This window comes from Carassius gibelio, chromosome A19 (genome assembly GCF_023724105.1).
Source record: "Carassius gibelio isolate Cgi1373 ecotype wild population from Czech Republic chromosome A19, carGib1.2-hapl.c, whole genome shotgun sequence".
Classification (NCBI taxonomy): domain Eukaryota; kingdom Metazoa; phylum Chordata; class Actinopteri; order Cypriniformes; family Cyprinidae; genus Carassius; species Carassius gibelio.
In genome coordinates this window covers 7020344-7036795 of record NC_068389.1, presented here as the reverse complement: position 1 = coordinate 7036795, position 16452 = coordinate 7020344, and the positions used below count along the sequence as shown (strand labels likewise).

The window sequence follows — 16452 nt, the reverse complement described above, 5'->3', positions numbered from 1 at the left end:
GCTCTTCTCAGCGACAAAAGCAAGAGGAGAACGAAAACGGTGAAGAAATCTCTGGAGCCCAAGTGGAGCCAGACGTTCATGTACTCACCGGTGCACAGACGAGAGTTCAGGGAGCGCATGCTGGAGATCACGGTGTGGGACCAGGCCAGAGTCCGAGAGGAGGAGAGCGAGTTCCTGGGAGAGGTGAGAGACACACGCAGAGCCATCAAACATCTCACAAGATTCACTCAGCTGCCAGTTTAAAATTAATTATGTGACTTCCTTGGCAAAGGCTTATTTGAAGTATTTCTTTTGTTTATTTTAATGCATGAATTGTTCCACATTTGAGCTCATAAAAAACCATGAGTAATCCTAAATGGATGTGTGTGTGTAGATTCTGATTGAGCTGGAGACAGCGCTGGTGGACGATCAGCCTCACTGGTATAAGCTTCAAACACACGACCTGTCCTCGATGCCTCTGCCGAACCCCTCGCCCTACATGCAGAGACGTCTCCTACACGGAGAGAGCCCCACACGCAGGCTACAGAGTACGTACAGCTACTGTTACAGTAAACATATACTCGCAGAAAAAAAAAAAAAAGTTGTCAAGCTGTCATTAAGGTACAAAAGCATCTTTATACCATATTTACCCTAAATGGTGCATATCAGTACCTTGAAGGTACATATTATATTAGTACCTAAAGTGTACATATTAGTACCTTTTATAACTTACTAATAGTAAATGTGATCTCAATCTGATTTCTCCCTCACAGTGTGAACAGCAATAATCACATTAAATCATGTTTTTAAACACTTTTATATGTGGAAAGCGACTTCTGCGTGATTTTTACATCAATCATTCATCGTAATTTTGTGTTTGATTTACCGTTTGCGCAATTTATAAAATATTTATGAATTGCACTGTGTTAATGTGCTAAAAACCACACATACTATTCAAAAGATTCTTTTTTTATGTTTTCGAAAGAAGTCTTCTGCTCACCTAAGATGCATATATTTAATTAAAAATACTGTAAAAATTTGAATATTGTGAAATATTATAAATATTTAAAATAACTGTTTTCTATGTTATTTTATTTTAAAATGTAACTTATTGCTGTGATCAAAGCTGAATGTTCAGCATCATTTCTTCAGTCTTCAATGTCACATGATCCTTCAAAAATAATTCTCATATGCTGATTTGATGTTCAAAACACATTTATTATTATTAATGTTGAAAACTTTTTTTTAACTTTCAAAAGGTAGTCTGTTTTATCTGTTTAAAATCGAAAAAACCTCACCTTTTTTAATCTGAATTTGTAAAAATCGTTATATGCCACTTTAATGTTGCATGTTAACAGGCCTGGTATAAATGTCCTGTATATTCTGTATTATTTTCATGTCCAGAACTGATATCAAAATATCAATCTGGACATCACATTTTCTGTATGTTTAGTTTTGTTGACATGTTTCGTTTTCATGTTTTGTTTCCTTCAAAAAATATTACTGTCTATCCACCACTGACACATTTCCAGACAAAGGCCCGTATTTTTACAACTCAGGTAACTTTGCCCTGCGTGCTCCAGCTAGCATGTGATTGGCCAGCCGTGTGATTTGACTCTCCTCCACACTCTCAAAAGTGTGCTCTCCTCTCACCTCCGCCTCATGCTCTTCAGAAACCCTCACTGTCCCTCACAGCCTGCTTGGAGCTTAAACCCATCGCTGCTGCTACATGCCACCAGTCCTCATTTTACAGCTTATCTCCCATTTTGGCCTGAATTAGATTGTTTAAATACATTTAAAATCAACCTAGTTAATAGCCCTTCCTGAGCAGATCTGTGTGTGGCCTGTTCACGCTTTCCCCAGCCTCTCTCAAACCTTTCTGTGGTTGATGTTTGCTGTGTTTTGATTTCAGACCAAATGATAGCAGACCTCATGCTGCTTGGTTCTCCTCACACTGGTCTCTTTTGTATTATTTGAGTCTGAACCACAGTGTGTCATCAGTGTGTTTCAGCACCAGCTGCAGCTGCTTTTATGCTGTACTGAGGAAACGTCTTTAAAATGACCACAGACTGTCTGACGTAGATACATATATTTGCAGCCAGGCAGGAATGACAAGTACATTATGATGAACATGCTAATTATCCATCATCAGCAGCAACTAACTTCCACAAGCTGTGTGTTTGCATGGAAATAGTTTTCATGCCCAATATTCTCAGGTCTCCAGTAACAGCTGTTTTTAGTTTTACTATGTCATAGTATTTGTGTATCATTATTTTATATATTTAAGATTCTTTTGAACTGACAGCAGGCTTGCAAATGTAAAAATGTCTATTATGAAGTGTTGACATCTATATCTAGTAGTAATGCAGAGTGCTTATTGACTGTAATGATTTACAATAAGGTTTCTCGTTATTATTAGTTTACTCTGATAACATGAGTTAACAAGGAAAAATACTTTTTAACCATTTATACATCTTAATGTTAATTTCAACATTCATGAAAATTTCATTCAAATCAAAAGCATTTCTAAATTATATTTGTCAGTTTCTTTGGTCAATATTAGATTATCCCTGTGGAAGCTATTTCTGTCTTTTTTTATCTCTAAAAAAAGAGATAAAATTTAGCTTGTTTTTTTTTCTTCGCAACTCTCTATTATTATTATTATTATTATTATTATTATTATTATTATTATTATTATTTATATTCTGTGGATTAATTTCATTTTCATTATATCCATTTTTACAATATCAGCTCTCTTACTCATAAGCTTTTAAAAGTACAAATAATTTCACTTAAACATTTAAAAGTGAAGTATTATTGTTTTAAAAATGTCAGGCCAGACTGTACATATTTATAATATCTGACAACATATCAGCCACATAAAAATGATTGACCACTATAAAATGAAATGTAAAAATATATTAATCAATTAAAAGTGAAATGAATTAATTAAAAAATATATTTTCATTTAAGTTTAATATAAAATATGTATAAAACAATTAATTAATATAATAATTTCTGTATTGGTTCATCCTTTATAATCTCTTATGATAACATAATGCTCATTTAGTATGTGTGTCTGCTGTGCCATAAGCCTAGCTAGATTACTTTACCTGACTTAGCTTCCTGTGGATAACAACACACGTTAAGAGGGTCTTTTCTTCATTATGACTCTCGTGATGTTCCTTTCTCTCTCTCTCTCTCTCTCTCTCTCTCAGGGTCACAGAGAATCAGTGACGGCGAGTTCTCTGATTACGACTGTGAAGACGGGATTGGTGTTATCTCAGGTACAGCTAAGTCACCTCTCCCTGCTTTAGCGCCGCTCTCTTCTTACAAAACTGAAAACTTGAGTGTCCTTGAAAGCATTTTATTCATTTCTTTTCGATTCAATTCAGTCATTTTTATGTATCAAAAACATTTAATATGTTAATATGAAAGAAGTCTATTCTGCTTACCAAGGCTGCATTTATTTGATCAAAATTACAGTAAAAACAGTAATATTGTGAAATATTATTTCAATTCAAAATAACAGTTTTCTATGTCAATATAATTTAAAATGTGTTTTATTTCTGTGATCAAAGCTGGATTTTCAGCATCATTTCTCCAGTCTTCAATGTCACATGATCCTTCAGAAATCACTCCAATATACTGATTTGCAGCTCAACAAACATGATGCATTTGCATATTTTGTATTTTGCTGCCTTTTTAGCATCTTTGATGAAGTTTAGCATTTAATAAAAATAGAAACATAAGTGCCGTCTTTACTGTAATTTAGATCAGTTAAATGCATCCTTGCTGTGTAAAAGTATTCATTTATTAAAAAAAAAAAAAAAATCTTACTGACCCCCCAAACTTTTGAACACACACTGATTTAAGGATGCATAATCTGATCTGAATAAATGAATAAATGTCAGCTGTGTCTGTAATGATCTTTTCCATGTCTGATTGTACCTGGCTTGTCCCAGTCTTTGTGTGCATTCACACATGCTAATCAACAAATCAAATTAAAGGATATTGTCAGAGAGAAGATTACTGTGAACTTTAGTCTCCCGACTCAGCATCCCGACTCACCGTCATTTCAGACTGACAGCATTAGTTTTGCATCACTGTAAATAGAGTTGGACTGTATGAGAGACCACATACAGTACCACCTAAAATGTCTGAATGCCATTGTATTAGGTCCTACTTTATTCCTATTTTTCAGTGAATGTAAGAGATATGATTTGGTCGTTAAATGGCATTGCTGAAGTAAATGTGTTGTGCTGTGTTTGCTCTCTTCAGATTACCGGCACAATGGCAGGGATTTCCAGAGCTCCACTCTGTCTGTCCCGGAGCAGGTGATGTCATCCAATCACTGTTCCCGATCGGACATGACCCGCACACGCTCGCGCTCACCCAGTGTCCCTCCACCACAAAGGTACAAACAGATACACACATTAGGTATGTGTCAAGAGGTCAATTTTCTCCCCAGTCCAAAAAAGATGATTTATGGAAACAATTCAGCAAAATCGTCTCTTTCTCTAGCTTTCTGACATCAAATGGATAAAACGTATGTTTTTTATCAGTCATGTCCATCCAGGTGGCATTTAACGAATGCTAAATTTAAGAGATCAGGATGGTTTGCCGAATGTTCTGCTGCTCCAGGAACCCAGCATTAAAAGCTAATGGCGGATTTTCATTTTTAACAATGTCTCTGATGGTTTCAGGCTGATCTTAATAGGTGGTACAACTGTGCAGTTTGTACAAGCACAGTTCAGTGAACACAGCGCTGTTGCTCATTTCACATGTGAGCGGAGCATTTACACAAATCAGATCAGCAGCCCAGAAAGAGAGTGGAAATTGGTCATTAAAAAGAATATCTTTTATAATGTTAGTAAGATTAACATCTCGGTTACGTATGGCAACCCTTGTTCCCTGAAGGAGGGAACTAAGACGTCACGTCAGATGACCGACGAATTAGGATATCGCTTAGACCAATCTACTTTGAATGTAAACTAAACGAGCCAATGCACATTGGCATGCGATAATTGCGTCCAGCTGCCGCTGATCACAGCTAGTGTTGTTCTTGGGTGCCTTTTTTATTTACATTTTAGTCTAGTCTTTGTGTGAAGCTGTCATTTTAGTTTTTATTAGCTTTAGTGGCGTTCATATTTTTTGTAGTCTAGTCAGGTTTCAGTCGACTAAAAGTCTGAGCATTTTTGTCTTATTTTAGTCAGAATTTTCCTTGACTATTTTCATCTAGTTTTAGTCAACGAAAACTGATGACATTTAGGCTACGTTCACACTGCAGGGCTTAATGCTCAATTTTGAATTTTTTTGCAAGGCCGTTCACATTTCCTATTAACAGGAGATCCTTTTGTGATTACTCAGAGTACTCAGCGGTCAACGACGTCACACACCGTTGTTTGCGGAAGTAGCTAACGTTAAACATGGATGTCAACAACAGTGTAGTCAACAGCGAAGCTCTTTTTGCAATATTAAAGCTATTTTCCCAACGGAGCCAGCACAATTACAATCGTTTCATTTTAAGAAGAAAATTAAAAAGAAGGAGGAGAGCAAGGTTTTTGGCCATGGTGTTTTGTGGAGCAGTGTTAGCAACGTCGGGGTCGCAGCCAGGAGTGGTGGGAATGATACTGATGTGAGTGGCTTCACTAATACAGAACAACTAATACTTGTTGTTTATCTTCTCGTTCCCGCCTACTTCAATGCAAAATTATGACATTTGTTGCGTATCAATGACGTACAGGTCGGATACATGTGGCCTGGCCGTTCAGACGGAGGTCGCATTTCAAAAGATTGGATACGTATCGGATTCAGGACCACATACCCAAGTGGCCTGGGTCACATTTGAAAAGATCGGATCTGTGTCGTTCAGACTGTCGTGAAAAGATCAGATACAGGTCGCATAGGGGCAAAAAAATCTGAATTGGGTCGTTTCAGCCTGCAGTGTGAACGTAGCCTTAGTCTAGTTTTAGTCAATGACAATTGTATTTTAGCCTCTCTTTAGTAATACAATTCAATTTAACCCAGTTAATATAGTATAAGTACCTGACGGCATAATGCCGTGAGTGGGGCTTGAGGAAGTGCGACCTGACTCGGCCTCTGAAGTGAGACACAGGAAACAGAATTACTGCAAAATAATAATAATGTGACTAAACTAGACGAAATAACGTTATAACATTTAGTTTGGCCTCGTTTTGGTCAACGGAAATGAAGAGACATATAGCATAGTTTCTATTTTGTTAACCACATTTAGTCTTGTTTTTATTCGTCAACAAAATGTAATTATAGTCATCGGCACATGACCAGCATTTACGCTGCGTCTCGTCTCGTTTTCGTCACGTGATAAAGGTTCGTTGACGACGATATTTAGTCATCATTTTCATTGACAAAAGCAACACTATTCACAGCGTGAGTATAAGTAGGCAGCAGGTGCACCTCATATTCAGGTTTTTGCTGTGGAGCAGAGCCGGTGACCTGGCTGCTCAGCAGTGGTACAGGAGCTGTGGCGATGGGACATGACGTCTCCGTTCCCTCCTTTAGGGAACGAGGGTAACCGTACGTAACCAAGACGTTCCCTTTCAGTCGGTCACTCTTGACGTCAGGTAACCAACAAATTGGGATCCCTACCAAAGGGCCACAGCAACTGTCCCTTCCAGTGTCCTGTGAAATCCACCTGCTCCCCTATTTTCTGGCTCAGCACAAGAAGACCAGCTAATGCTACTATGGCACTACCTACTCTGTAAGACTGGATAACACTGGGAAAACGTACCCGCTCCACTTGTAAGAGGGATGCTGCAGAAGCCCCAGCCTTCCCAAAGGAGGCTTCTGAGGCAATTACACATATGAACAGCTGTTAGGCGCATATTGGAGATTGGAGGTGATTGTAACCCTCTTGGAATTGGCAGAAATCTGCCAGGGAACACGGGCTCTGAGGCTATACCGTGGACATATGGGATCCACTTAGGTCTCTACATATGGAACCCAGCCCTCTAACGGTTCTTGAAGATTCATCGAGTGAGGGCCTGGTGCCAGATACTCCGAACACAGATGTATATTTTATATTGTGGATTTAAAATATTGGTAACACTTTAGAATAGGTAACACTTGTAAAAGGGATAGTTCACCCAAATATTAAATTTATGTAATTAATAACTCACCCTCATGTCGTTCCAAAAATGTAAGACCTCCATTTATCTTCGGGACACAGTTTAAGATATTTTAGATTTAGTCTGAGAGCTCTCAGTCCCTCCATTGAAACTGTGTGTACGGTCTACTGTCCATCTCGAGAAAGGTAAGAAAAACATCATCAAAGTAGTCCATGTGACATCATAGGGTCGGTTAGAATTTGTTGAAGCATCGAAAATACATTTTGGTCCAAAAATAAATTACGACTTTAGTCAGCATTGTCTTCTCTTCTGGGTCTATAGTGAGCGCGTTAACTTTTTGGCCATATAAATATCAGCATTTGCAACAAATCTTAAATTGTGTTCCTGTAGCTCAACTGGTAGAGCACTGCGCTATCAAGCAAGCAAGCGCAAGGTTGGGGGTTCGATTGCCCGGGAAAACATGATATGTAAAAATTGATAGCCTGAATGAACTGTAATTCGCTTTGGATAAAAGCGTCTGTTAAATGCATAAATTTAATTTAATTTAATTTAAAGGGGGGGTGAAATGCTATTTCATGCATACTGAGTTTTTTACAAGAGTTGGATTCCCATGCTACACATGGACAAAGTTTCAAAAATTAAGTTGTACGTTTGTTCCCAAAATACTCCTTCCAGTTTGTCACAAGTTTCGGAAAGTTTTTTTTGATTATGGCTCTGTGTGACGTTAGATGGAGCGGAATTTCCTTATTTGGGTCCTGAGACACTTCTACCGGAAGAGCGCGCGCTCCCGTATAGCGAGGCTGAGCAGCACAGACATTTCACTGATCAGAGCGATTCACTGATCAGAGCGAGAGCGTCGCGGAAAGTCACAAAAGAAGTGTGTTTTTGGTTACCAGGGCAAGACAACCCTGCACAGATTACCAAAAAAAAAACAGCATTAAGGGACCAGTGGATGGAGTTTATTTTTACAGAGCATCAACGGAGTTGTGCAAGTGTTTTTGTTTGTTCCCTGCATTTCGAAGATGCTTGTTCACAAGACCCCGTTTGACGACGGATTTGCGTATTGTTTATTTCTTAAGGATGATGCAATCCCAACGAAAAAGGGTCACGATCGTGTGTTGGAACCGCAGGCGGTGAGTAAAACTGCTTCAAATATCTCTGCCTCCTTGTTAGTGCGTCCCCTCCCATGCCGGAGACCCGGGTTCGAGCCCCGCTCGGAGCGAGTCGTTGCTGCTGCTGCTTTCGTTCAGTTTCAGCCTCTGGATCTGATTCTGATTTTGGATGATGGGTTTTCCCTCACGGTAATGTCACAGCTTGACGTGCTCTCAACGCAAAAGCCTATTCGCGCTCGTGATTCTTTTGCTCGGCCCACACGTCACGCCTCCAGCCGGTCGTGTTTTTCCGGGAAAAATCGGTACAGACTATCTTTCTCTTATGAATATAATAAAACTAAAGACTTTTTGGAGTTATGAAGGATGCAGTACTACTCTATTGGTACTCAAGATTAACAGGATATTGAGTGAAAACGAGCATTTCACCCCCCTTTAAAATAAGATCATGCAGAATAAGTAATTAATATGTGCTTTATAAGTACTAATGAACAGCCAATATGCTAGTAATGTGCATGCTAACAAGCAATTAGTTAATAGTGAGTATTGGTCCCTAAAAATAAAATGTTACCAAATTCCTTGAATTACTAAAATGTCTTATATAAAATAAAATTAAAGCTAAATAGGGCTTTCATTTTCTCTGCTCTCCTTCAGTCGAAGTTTAGACCACGGTGTGAGAGGACGACCCTCGCAGTATGGCCCCCGACATCGCCTGTCTGAAGACAGATACTCACCAGACAGGTACGAGTTCTCAAAACATACTCCAGATGCCTGAGTTTACATACAGCACTTGTGTTTCCTGTGCCATTCAAAATCTTAGTGTTTTCTAGATGGCCTTTTATGATACCGGGAACATAAATGGGAGTGTCTCCACATACCTTCATCTTTTCCCTTAACATGATTATTGAAATGAGAAATATGATTAAATGTGCCATACAGCGAGAACTATTGAAAGTTTTACTTCGTTTCAAGAAAGGAGGAATAAATTGATTCCTCCACAATTCTCTTTGACATCACTCTCTCATTTAATCTGTCAATCTCTCGCTTTCGCTATCTTTCCATCGCTCCATATTCAATAGCTCCATTCAACCATATTTCTGTTCTTTACTCCCTGTGGTTGCAGCCAGTATCTTACCCTCCCTCCTCGAACCAGACACAGACAGCCAAGCGTCGACCCCGTTATCCAGGACCCCAGGTATTCAGTCAGGCCAGAGCAGTGTCACGCGACCCTGCCCACCTCCCCCTTCTGTCCAATCACAGCGCTCCTCTCACTCTCCACCTGCCCACTTCCCCCTGCTGCTAGTTGATTGACAGGTGATAGCTTTCCCACACATAGCACTGTAGAAGAGGTTGATCTTCCCACTTTATTCATTATAAATTTGAAATGAAGATAAGTGAATGAGCTCATACATATTATATCAAATCTTAGGAGTCATGTTTTTACACGAGAAAACATTTGTTACTGATACTCTAGGTGCGTCCCAAATCACGTATTTATGCACTATTCTATGATGTTTTGTACCATAAATAGTGTGAGTAGTTTGTTCACACTGAAAATTCCAAAAATAAACAGTGCACTTTAAACACCCGAATGATGCACTTAAATAACCGAGAAAAAAAAAATTAAGTGTGGAATGTTGGACACTTGATACACTCAACTGTCTCAAGCAACTTTGATTACACAGCAAAGGGGAGGGGCTATCATACTCTGATTATAAATGATTATTCATACACTACATGGTTGAGGACACAGTATGTAAGTACATAGTGTATGAGTGCATAGTGTACAGTGCGTCATTTGGGATGCAGCTTCTCACTTTCTTAGTACTGTAAGGGAATATTCACTGTCCATTACCATAGAAAATCATTTGAAAATTGCACTTCAGCTTTGTAAAAACAAAACAAAACCGCCTTTACAGTAAGACACTTAAGTAGTAATGCACTCATTTCTCACTTACTTTAAAGCTCTTCTTACTTACAGAAAAGTTACCAGATTACTTCTCATTTCATTTATTTTAAACATGTATTATATAACATGTCACATCTGTTTATGTGCCATTGTAAATGTATTATTGTAAATGCGGTTTGTTTGTTTGTATTGTTTACAAACTGAAGGACAAAATACACTACTGTTCAAAAGTTTGGGTCAAGTCATTTACTTTTATTTGTTTGTTTGTTTTTTCCAAAAGTCTCTTTTGCTCACAAAACACAGTAAAAAAAAATGTGTATATATATATATATATATATATATATATATATATATATATATATATATATATATATAAACAATAATATTGTTAAATATTATTATCATTTAATTTAACTGTTTTCTATTTGAATATATTGTAAAATGTAAATTATTCCTGTGATGCAAAGCTGTATTTTCAGCATCATTACTCCAGTCTTCAGTGTCACATGACCATTCAGAAATCAGTATAATATGATGATTTCCTTCTCAAGAAACATTTATTATTAGTTGTATCAATGTTGAAAATTGTTGTTCTGCTTAATATTTTTGTGGAAATCATGATGCATTTTTAAGATTGATGAATAGATAGTTCAAAAGAACAGCAGTTATTTGAAATGGCAATCTCTGTTAAATTGTAAATGTATTTACTGTCACTTTTAATCTCTGTAATGCATCCTTGCTGAATAACAGTATTAATTTCTTGACCCCATACTTTTCAATGGTACTGTAATTTTCAGTGGCAAAGAGCAAAACTGAATGGATTTTGCCTGATTCACTTTTCTCAAATGGTGCAGATCAGTACTATAGCGTTTGCAGTATTCTGATGACGATATACTGTATGAAACCCGAACAATACTTTGACCTTTAATTTGCTTGGAGCAAATCTATCTATATGACTCATGTTACTTGTAATGCATTATCCAAACACTGTATACTAGTATTATCTGGTGTGCGATAGTAATGTACACAAGTCATCGCTCTTGCACATTTTTAATTCTCGCCACTGGAAAAGCACTACACTTCTGTGGGATGAACAAATCTTTGTTGCTGCTGTTGTGCTGCAACATAAATGATAGTTTAGTAAAAACTTTAGTTTTGATTGCTTTGCATATCTGCTAGTTCTCTGTCCCAAAGTTACTCGATTTCTTCTTTTGTGCTTCGGGCGATCTTCACATGTGCCTTCTTTCAGAAAGGAAGTGCCGGACAAAGAGAGTTTAAGAGCTCCGCCTCTTTATCACCTAGATAAGACCAACTTGCCCCATCTGACTCTAACCACCACGCTCTCACTTTCTGTTCTGACTCATAGCATGCACCCCCTCTATCGGGAGGACGCGGTCAGGTTACTGCGCTCCACTAGGATGGCCCGTGCCTGCTCAGACGGAGCTTACGATAGCTTGGACAGGTAGTAAACCAAGGCGGTTCACTCTTGTTCTCATGCTGCTGGATATTAGTGCTGTGGGTTGTAGTTTGGAATAGAGCAGCTAGTGGCACCTCTCAAAACGTTTCACATTTATGTACGGCTGCATGATGCCTGGTTAAAAAATAATTAAATAAACCTTTCCGTTTCTAGGAGATGATAACGCAAATATCATTTTCTTAGAGAAATGTAGTAAAGATTTGAAAGACTCTTTGGTTGTAGCATCAGTCTTCCATCCATTGAGAAAGCTTTGTGCAGGAGCCTCTCTGGAGGATAAAGAACATGATAGTCCTCAGATTGTAACTTTGCCAACTGCGCCACTAAGTACGCCAGCAATATTTCCCAAAGGAAATGTGTGCAGTGTGTCCTTAGGAGGTCCCACTCCATCCTTCCCACCATGGTGTAATGAATTGTATCCTCAGCGCCGCTCTTTAGACGGCTGGTGCTGTTTTGATGACTGAGCTCTAGTTCTTTCGGTCCCAAGCCAACTATCGTCATTCTATGACAGAACTGCCTGTCAAAAAACTGCAAGCTATAGTGGATGTTCACCATGCTTATATATGAATGTATTATTTAGAAATGTGAGATATTCAGGATGTTTTTGTAGGCTCAGTGGATGCTCAGATATTGTGATTCTAGCCAGCTTTGGTTACAGAGGCCCCGAGGTGCGATTCACATAGAATTTTTTTTGCACAGGTTTCATTGTCACGGTGTCTGGTCTGTGTTTCCCTGGGTGTCCACTAGTGGTCTCACTTCCCCATAGGCACCTCACCGCTGGCACTACATTTCCCACAAATCCTTGTCCCTTCATCACGGTAATTGCACTCCTGTTAATTGCACTCAGGTGTCTTGAAATCAATTGAATGATTGGGGAGGGGGGAAAGTTGTTTAGTTTAAGGTGTAACGATCGGGACACAAGAGATGAGAGATCCAAGAGAAGTGAGTGAATAAGGACTCCATGACACAGACAGAAAACAGACCGGTTTAAATAGACAGGATAATGACTATGAAAGTGAAGACACCTGAGTGCAATTAACAGGTGTGCAATTACCATGATGAAAGGACAAGGCTTTGTGGGAAATGTAGTGACTATGGGGAAGTGAGACCACTAGTGGACACCCAGGGAAACACAGACCAGACACCGTGACATTCATATAATAATGAAAATAGCTGTGGCCACATAGCAGAAAACTGCAGACAAATAGGTCCATTGTTAAATGTAAAGTGATGTATGAACAATAGCTCAAAATATGTTTATATACAGCCAGATAATCCTTTAGTAATCGGATTTATTGCCTCAGTAGGATTGAAAAGCTTTCAAACAATTGATCTGAATTTATCTGAAAATTAGTGTATGTAACCACACCACTTTCAAACTAATAGAGTTCATGTGACCAACTTTAACACCTTGTGAAATCTTTGTGGGAAAACCTTTCACCCTCATACGAAATTTCCTATTGAAATGGCTTGATTTCTTCGCATTCTGCACTCTATCAAATTCTCTTACCATAAACAACAGAGTGCAGATGTACATGCAATGTAAAAGATTCATCATACAGTGCAGTCAGCTTTATTGATTGCCTAAAAAGATGGGTTTGTTGTGTGCATAGTTAATAGATTACACTAACATTAGGCTACTTTTAGCCATACCCTGCAGTTGGTTCACGCTATGACTCTGCCAAAGCGTCATGCTAAAAAGCCACACAGAACCCCTTAGCAACCACAGGCAGTCTATTATTTCCTGAAAATCTTAGATTTCCTGAGAGATTTCCTCTGGCTCAAATAGCAGAGCTTTGCACTTGCAACACCAAGGTCATGGGTTCGATTCGCAGGGAATGCGTGAACTACCAAAATACATAAATGGTAACACTTAAGTTTAGGTACCAATTCTAACTATTAACTTGTTGCTTATTAGCATGCATATTACTAACGTATTAGCTAATTATTAGTACTTATACAGCACATATCAATGCCTTGTTCTGCACAAGCATATTTTAGATCCTTTAACCAGATCCCATAACTAAAACTTTATAACTACCTTACTAACTATTAATAAGCAATAATTAGGCGTTTATTGATGTATAAATCATAGTTTATAGTTAGTTAATAAAGATAATGAGTCCTCAAACTAAAGTGTGATCCCTAAATGTCCCATTATCCTAATATCCAATTATCTTGGAAAAATTGTGATATATCATACCATATCATGAGAATGAATGAAAATGAATATTGAGAATGGCTATGTGAATCTATAGCACCCTACGGCGGCATTGGGCTTATTTCTGGCAGGCAGAGTTACGTTGTCACATAGGATCTGATTGTGTGTTATTTTGTGTTCAGGAGGATGAGGAGAGATAGACAAATGTCTGCCTACAGTGACTCATTTGAATCTCCTGAGAGGTAAAATCCGGATACTTTAGTTGAGACATGCATTCTGTTCATGCATCCATAATTGGACTGTTTTATACTGGTTAGAGACATTACCCTTACCTCTTGCCCTAATTCAGCTGTTGCTCATTCTAACCATGCTTTCCTTTCTTCATTTCAATCTATCGATCCTCATCCTCCATTTAAAGATATTACAATGGGCCCAATCATGTATCTACTCCGTGGCCCAATCATGTCATGAATGGAACCAGTGGTGACAGCAGGTAAGACTTCTGAAGAGATGAACACCCACAGCACATCACAAACGCTCACTCTTTCTTTACTCATCTGTTATCAGCTGCCAGGAACAGATGCCACATTTATGTTCCCACTGAGGCTTTGTCTCGTAATGGATACCAGTAATGGATTTAAAGCTTGAGCTGATTTGTTTACTTTCTCAAATACTGAACTGTTGTACCTTTTTAAGCAAATATGTACTGAATAGTATGTACTAAGTGTGGCACTAACACACCACACCCGGTTTATTCAGTAGGACGTGCCCCAGGATAGAAATTGAGCCTTCCACAGATACAGAAAGGTATAGTTACATTAAATGCAGTAGTTTCAGTGCAGACTCAAGTTGTATTTAGCTGTTGTAGTTGTCCTGTGACCTTCACGTTTTACAGCATTTTTAATGTTTTCTGGGATTCTGGCAGCTTTTCTGGTATAATGGCAGAAGCACAGTTAAAAACAAAGAATATGCTGCTTCTTATGTAAATAGAGGATTTCATGACATCACTGGTGTTAGCATTAGCATAGCTGAATCATCTTAGTGTCTTAGTATGGTAGCTAGTTTTTAGAATGTAATTATATTTCGTTTTAGTTTTTTTCGTTTGAACTAGTACCCGAATGTAGCTTTGAAGAGAATATTTTCAGTATGAAAAGAAAAAGAAGTAATCTTTTGGGAAAATTGACTTGTTACAAAAATATTATGCTTTAAAATACTTAAGTGTACTGAATGCAATGGTTTCAGTCACTTAAATGCATGTTAACTGTAATTCAATGAAAATGTATTAAATGCATTATTTGAAATTAAGAGTGTTTTTTCCTACTTAGGGAGGACTTAAGTACTCTATATTTTATTTCATAACAACTTACAAGCATTTATGGTAAACTAAAATATAATTGAATGTCACTATTGAAACTTATATGTCATATATTTGTAATTACTCATTTGTAATGATACAGGTACAATTTAGTACATTTAAAACATGGAAAAAAGAGTATTGAAACAATGAATTTAAAAGTAAAACTTCTAATTTGACAATTACAAAGTGCACTTTTTAAAAGTCCACTTAAGTGTGTTAAGAAACAGTAACAAGCATTACAAGTAACATAAGTTCTGTAATCAGATTTTTTTTTCAAGTAACTAGTAAAGTTTATTTTTAGATTTACAACAACAAATCTGAGTTACTTTTCAGTTTTCACATTCAGTACTTTTTTCACAAGGGTATATTATGTAATAAGGCTGTTTAGAAACTCCTGACTGTTATAAGAGCTGCTAAATTAGCTTTTAATGTTCTTCTCTTATGCACCTCTATAGAGATGACAATATCCCAGAGTTCCTAGCTAACCGTGAGCACTTTGAGGAAGATCTGAGGTAATGCATCAGAATTTGTGCTAGTGTTTCCATAGAAAGAGTATGAGAGTAAAGGAGTAGAGTAGACACGGGGCTTATAGTTGTGTTAGTATGAAATGTGTTCACTTGTTTTCTTTGCAGCAGTCTCCTGAAACTTCTGTTTGTTTGTTTTGTGTAAAATTGTTGGTTAACACTTATTTTTGGTTGCTCCAGTTTGGTTCTTCGATTTATGATTTTCCTGAGCTGCCAATGCTGAAACTCAAAGTTGCTTTTTGTGTGTGTGTGACAATTATTAGCCAAGCGATATCATTTCACAGGTGCGACCTAACAGCTGAGAGTAATTTTATGCCCTGTGATCCCATGATGCACTGGGGCTCGGCTGAGCATGGCTTTTTGACTAACGTTCTGCAGGTATAGCCGCAGCATGGTGGACAGACATGAGCATTACAGGTCCAGGTCAGCTGACCAGCGGCCCATGATGGAACGACCGGTCTACACGCGCTCCCGCTCGTCCGAGCGACCCGACTCTGGCTACATGAGATCCATGCCATCCTTACCTTCAGGGAGATCTGCCCCTCCCTCTCCTGCCTTAACGAGGTGACCCGACCCATCACAACAAGTACTAAAGCGCTAAACCAACTCATGCCTTCTGCTTCCTGTTACCTGGAATGCACCTCTATCCACTTCCTCTTATTTTAACCCTGTGTGACGATGCTGTTTATGATTTTATCTTCATTTATAGAGTAGAGGATAGTGATGACTGTTGCTACTAATGTCTTTTCATTTGGATTATACACACCTCTTATATCCTCTCGAGATATAATGGTGTGTACCTGGCATCGTACAGTTTTGTTTTGACTTTG

At 38.2% G+C, this 16452-nt stretch overlaps 1 protein-coding gene across 1 annotated transcript in view; it reads left to right on the top strand.

The window, feature by feature from the left end:
* LOC127935338 (regulating synaptic membrane exocytosis protein 2) overlaps positions 1 to 16452 on the top strand; it is a 132979-nt gene that overhangs the window by 84556 nt on the left and 31971 nt on the right. Inside the window, exons 14-25 of the mRNA XM_052533126.1 lie at positions 12 to 183; positions 374 to 527; positions 1512 to 1538; positions 3198 to 3266; positions 4261 to 4396; positions 8852 to 8938; positions 9321 to 9392; positions 11473 to 11568; positions 13924 to 13983; positions 14160 to 14234; positions 14501 to 14548; positions 15554 to 15610. Coding sequence (XP_052389086.1) covers positions 12 to 183; positions 374 to 527; positions 1512 to 1538; positions 3198 to 3266; positions 4261 to 4396; positions 8852 to 8938; positions 9321 to 9392; positions 11473 to 11568; positions 13924 to 13983; positions 14160 to 14234; positions 14501 to 14548; positions 15554 to 15610 — 1053 coding nt within the window. The remainder of the gene's footprint in view (positions 1 to 11; positions 184 to 373; positions 528 to 1511; positions 1539 to 3197; positions 3267 to 4260; positions 4397 to 8851; positions 8939 to 9320; positions 9393 to 11472; positions 11569 to 13923; positions 13984 to 14159; positions 14235 to 14500; positions 14549 to 15553; positions 15611 to 16452) is intronic.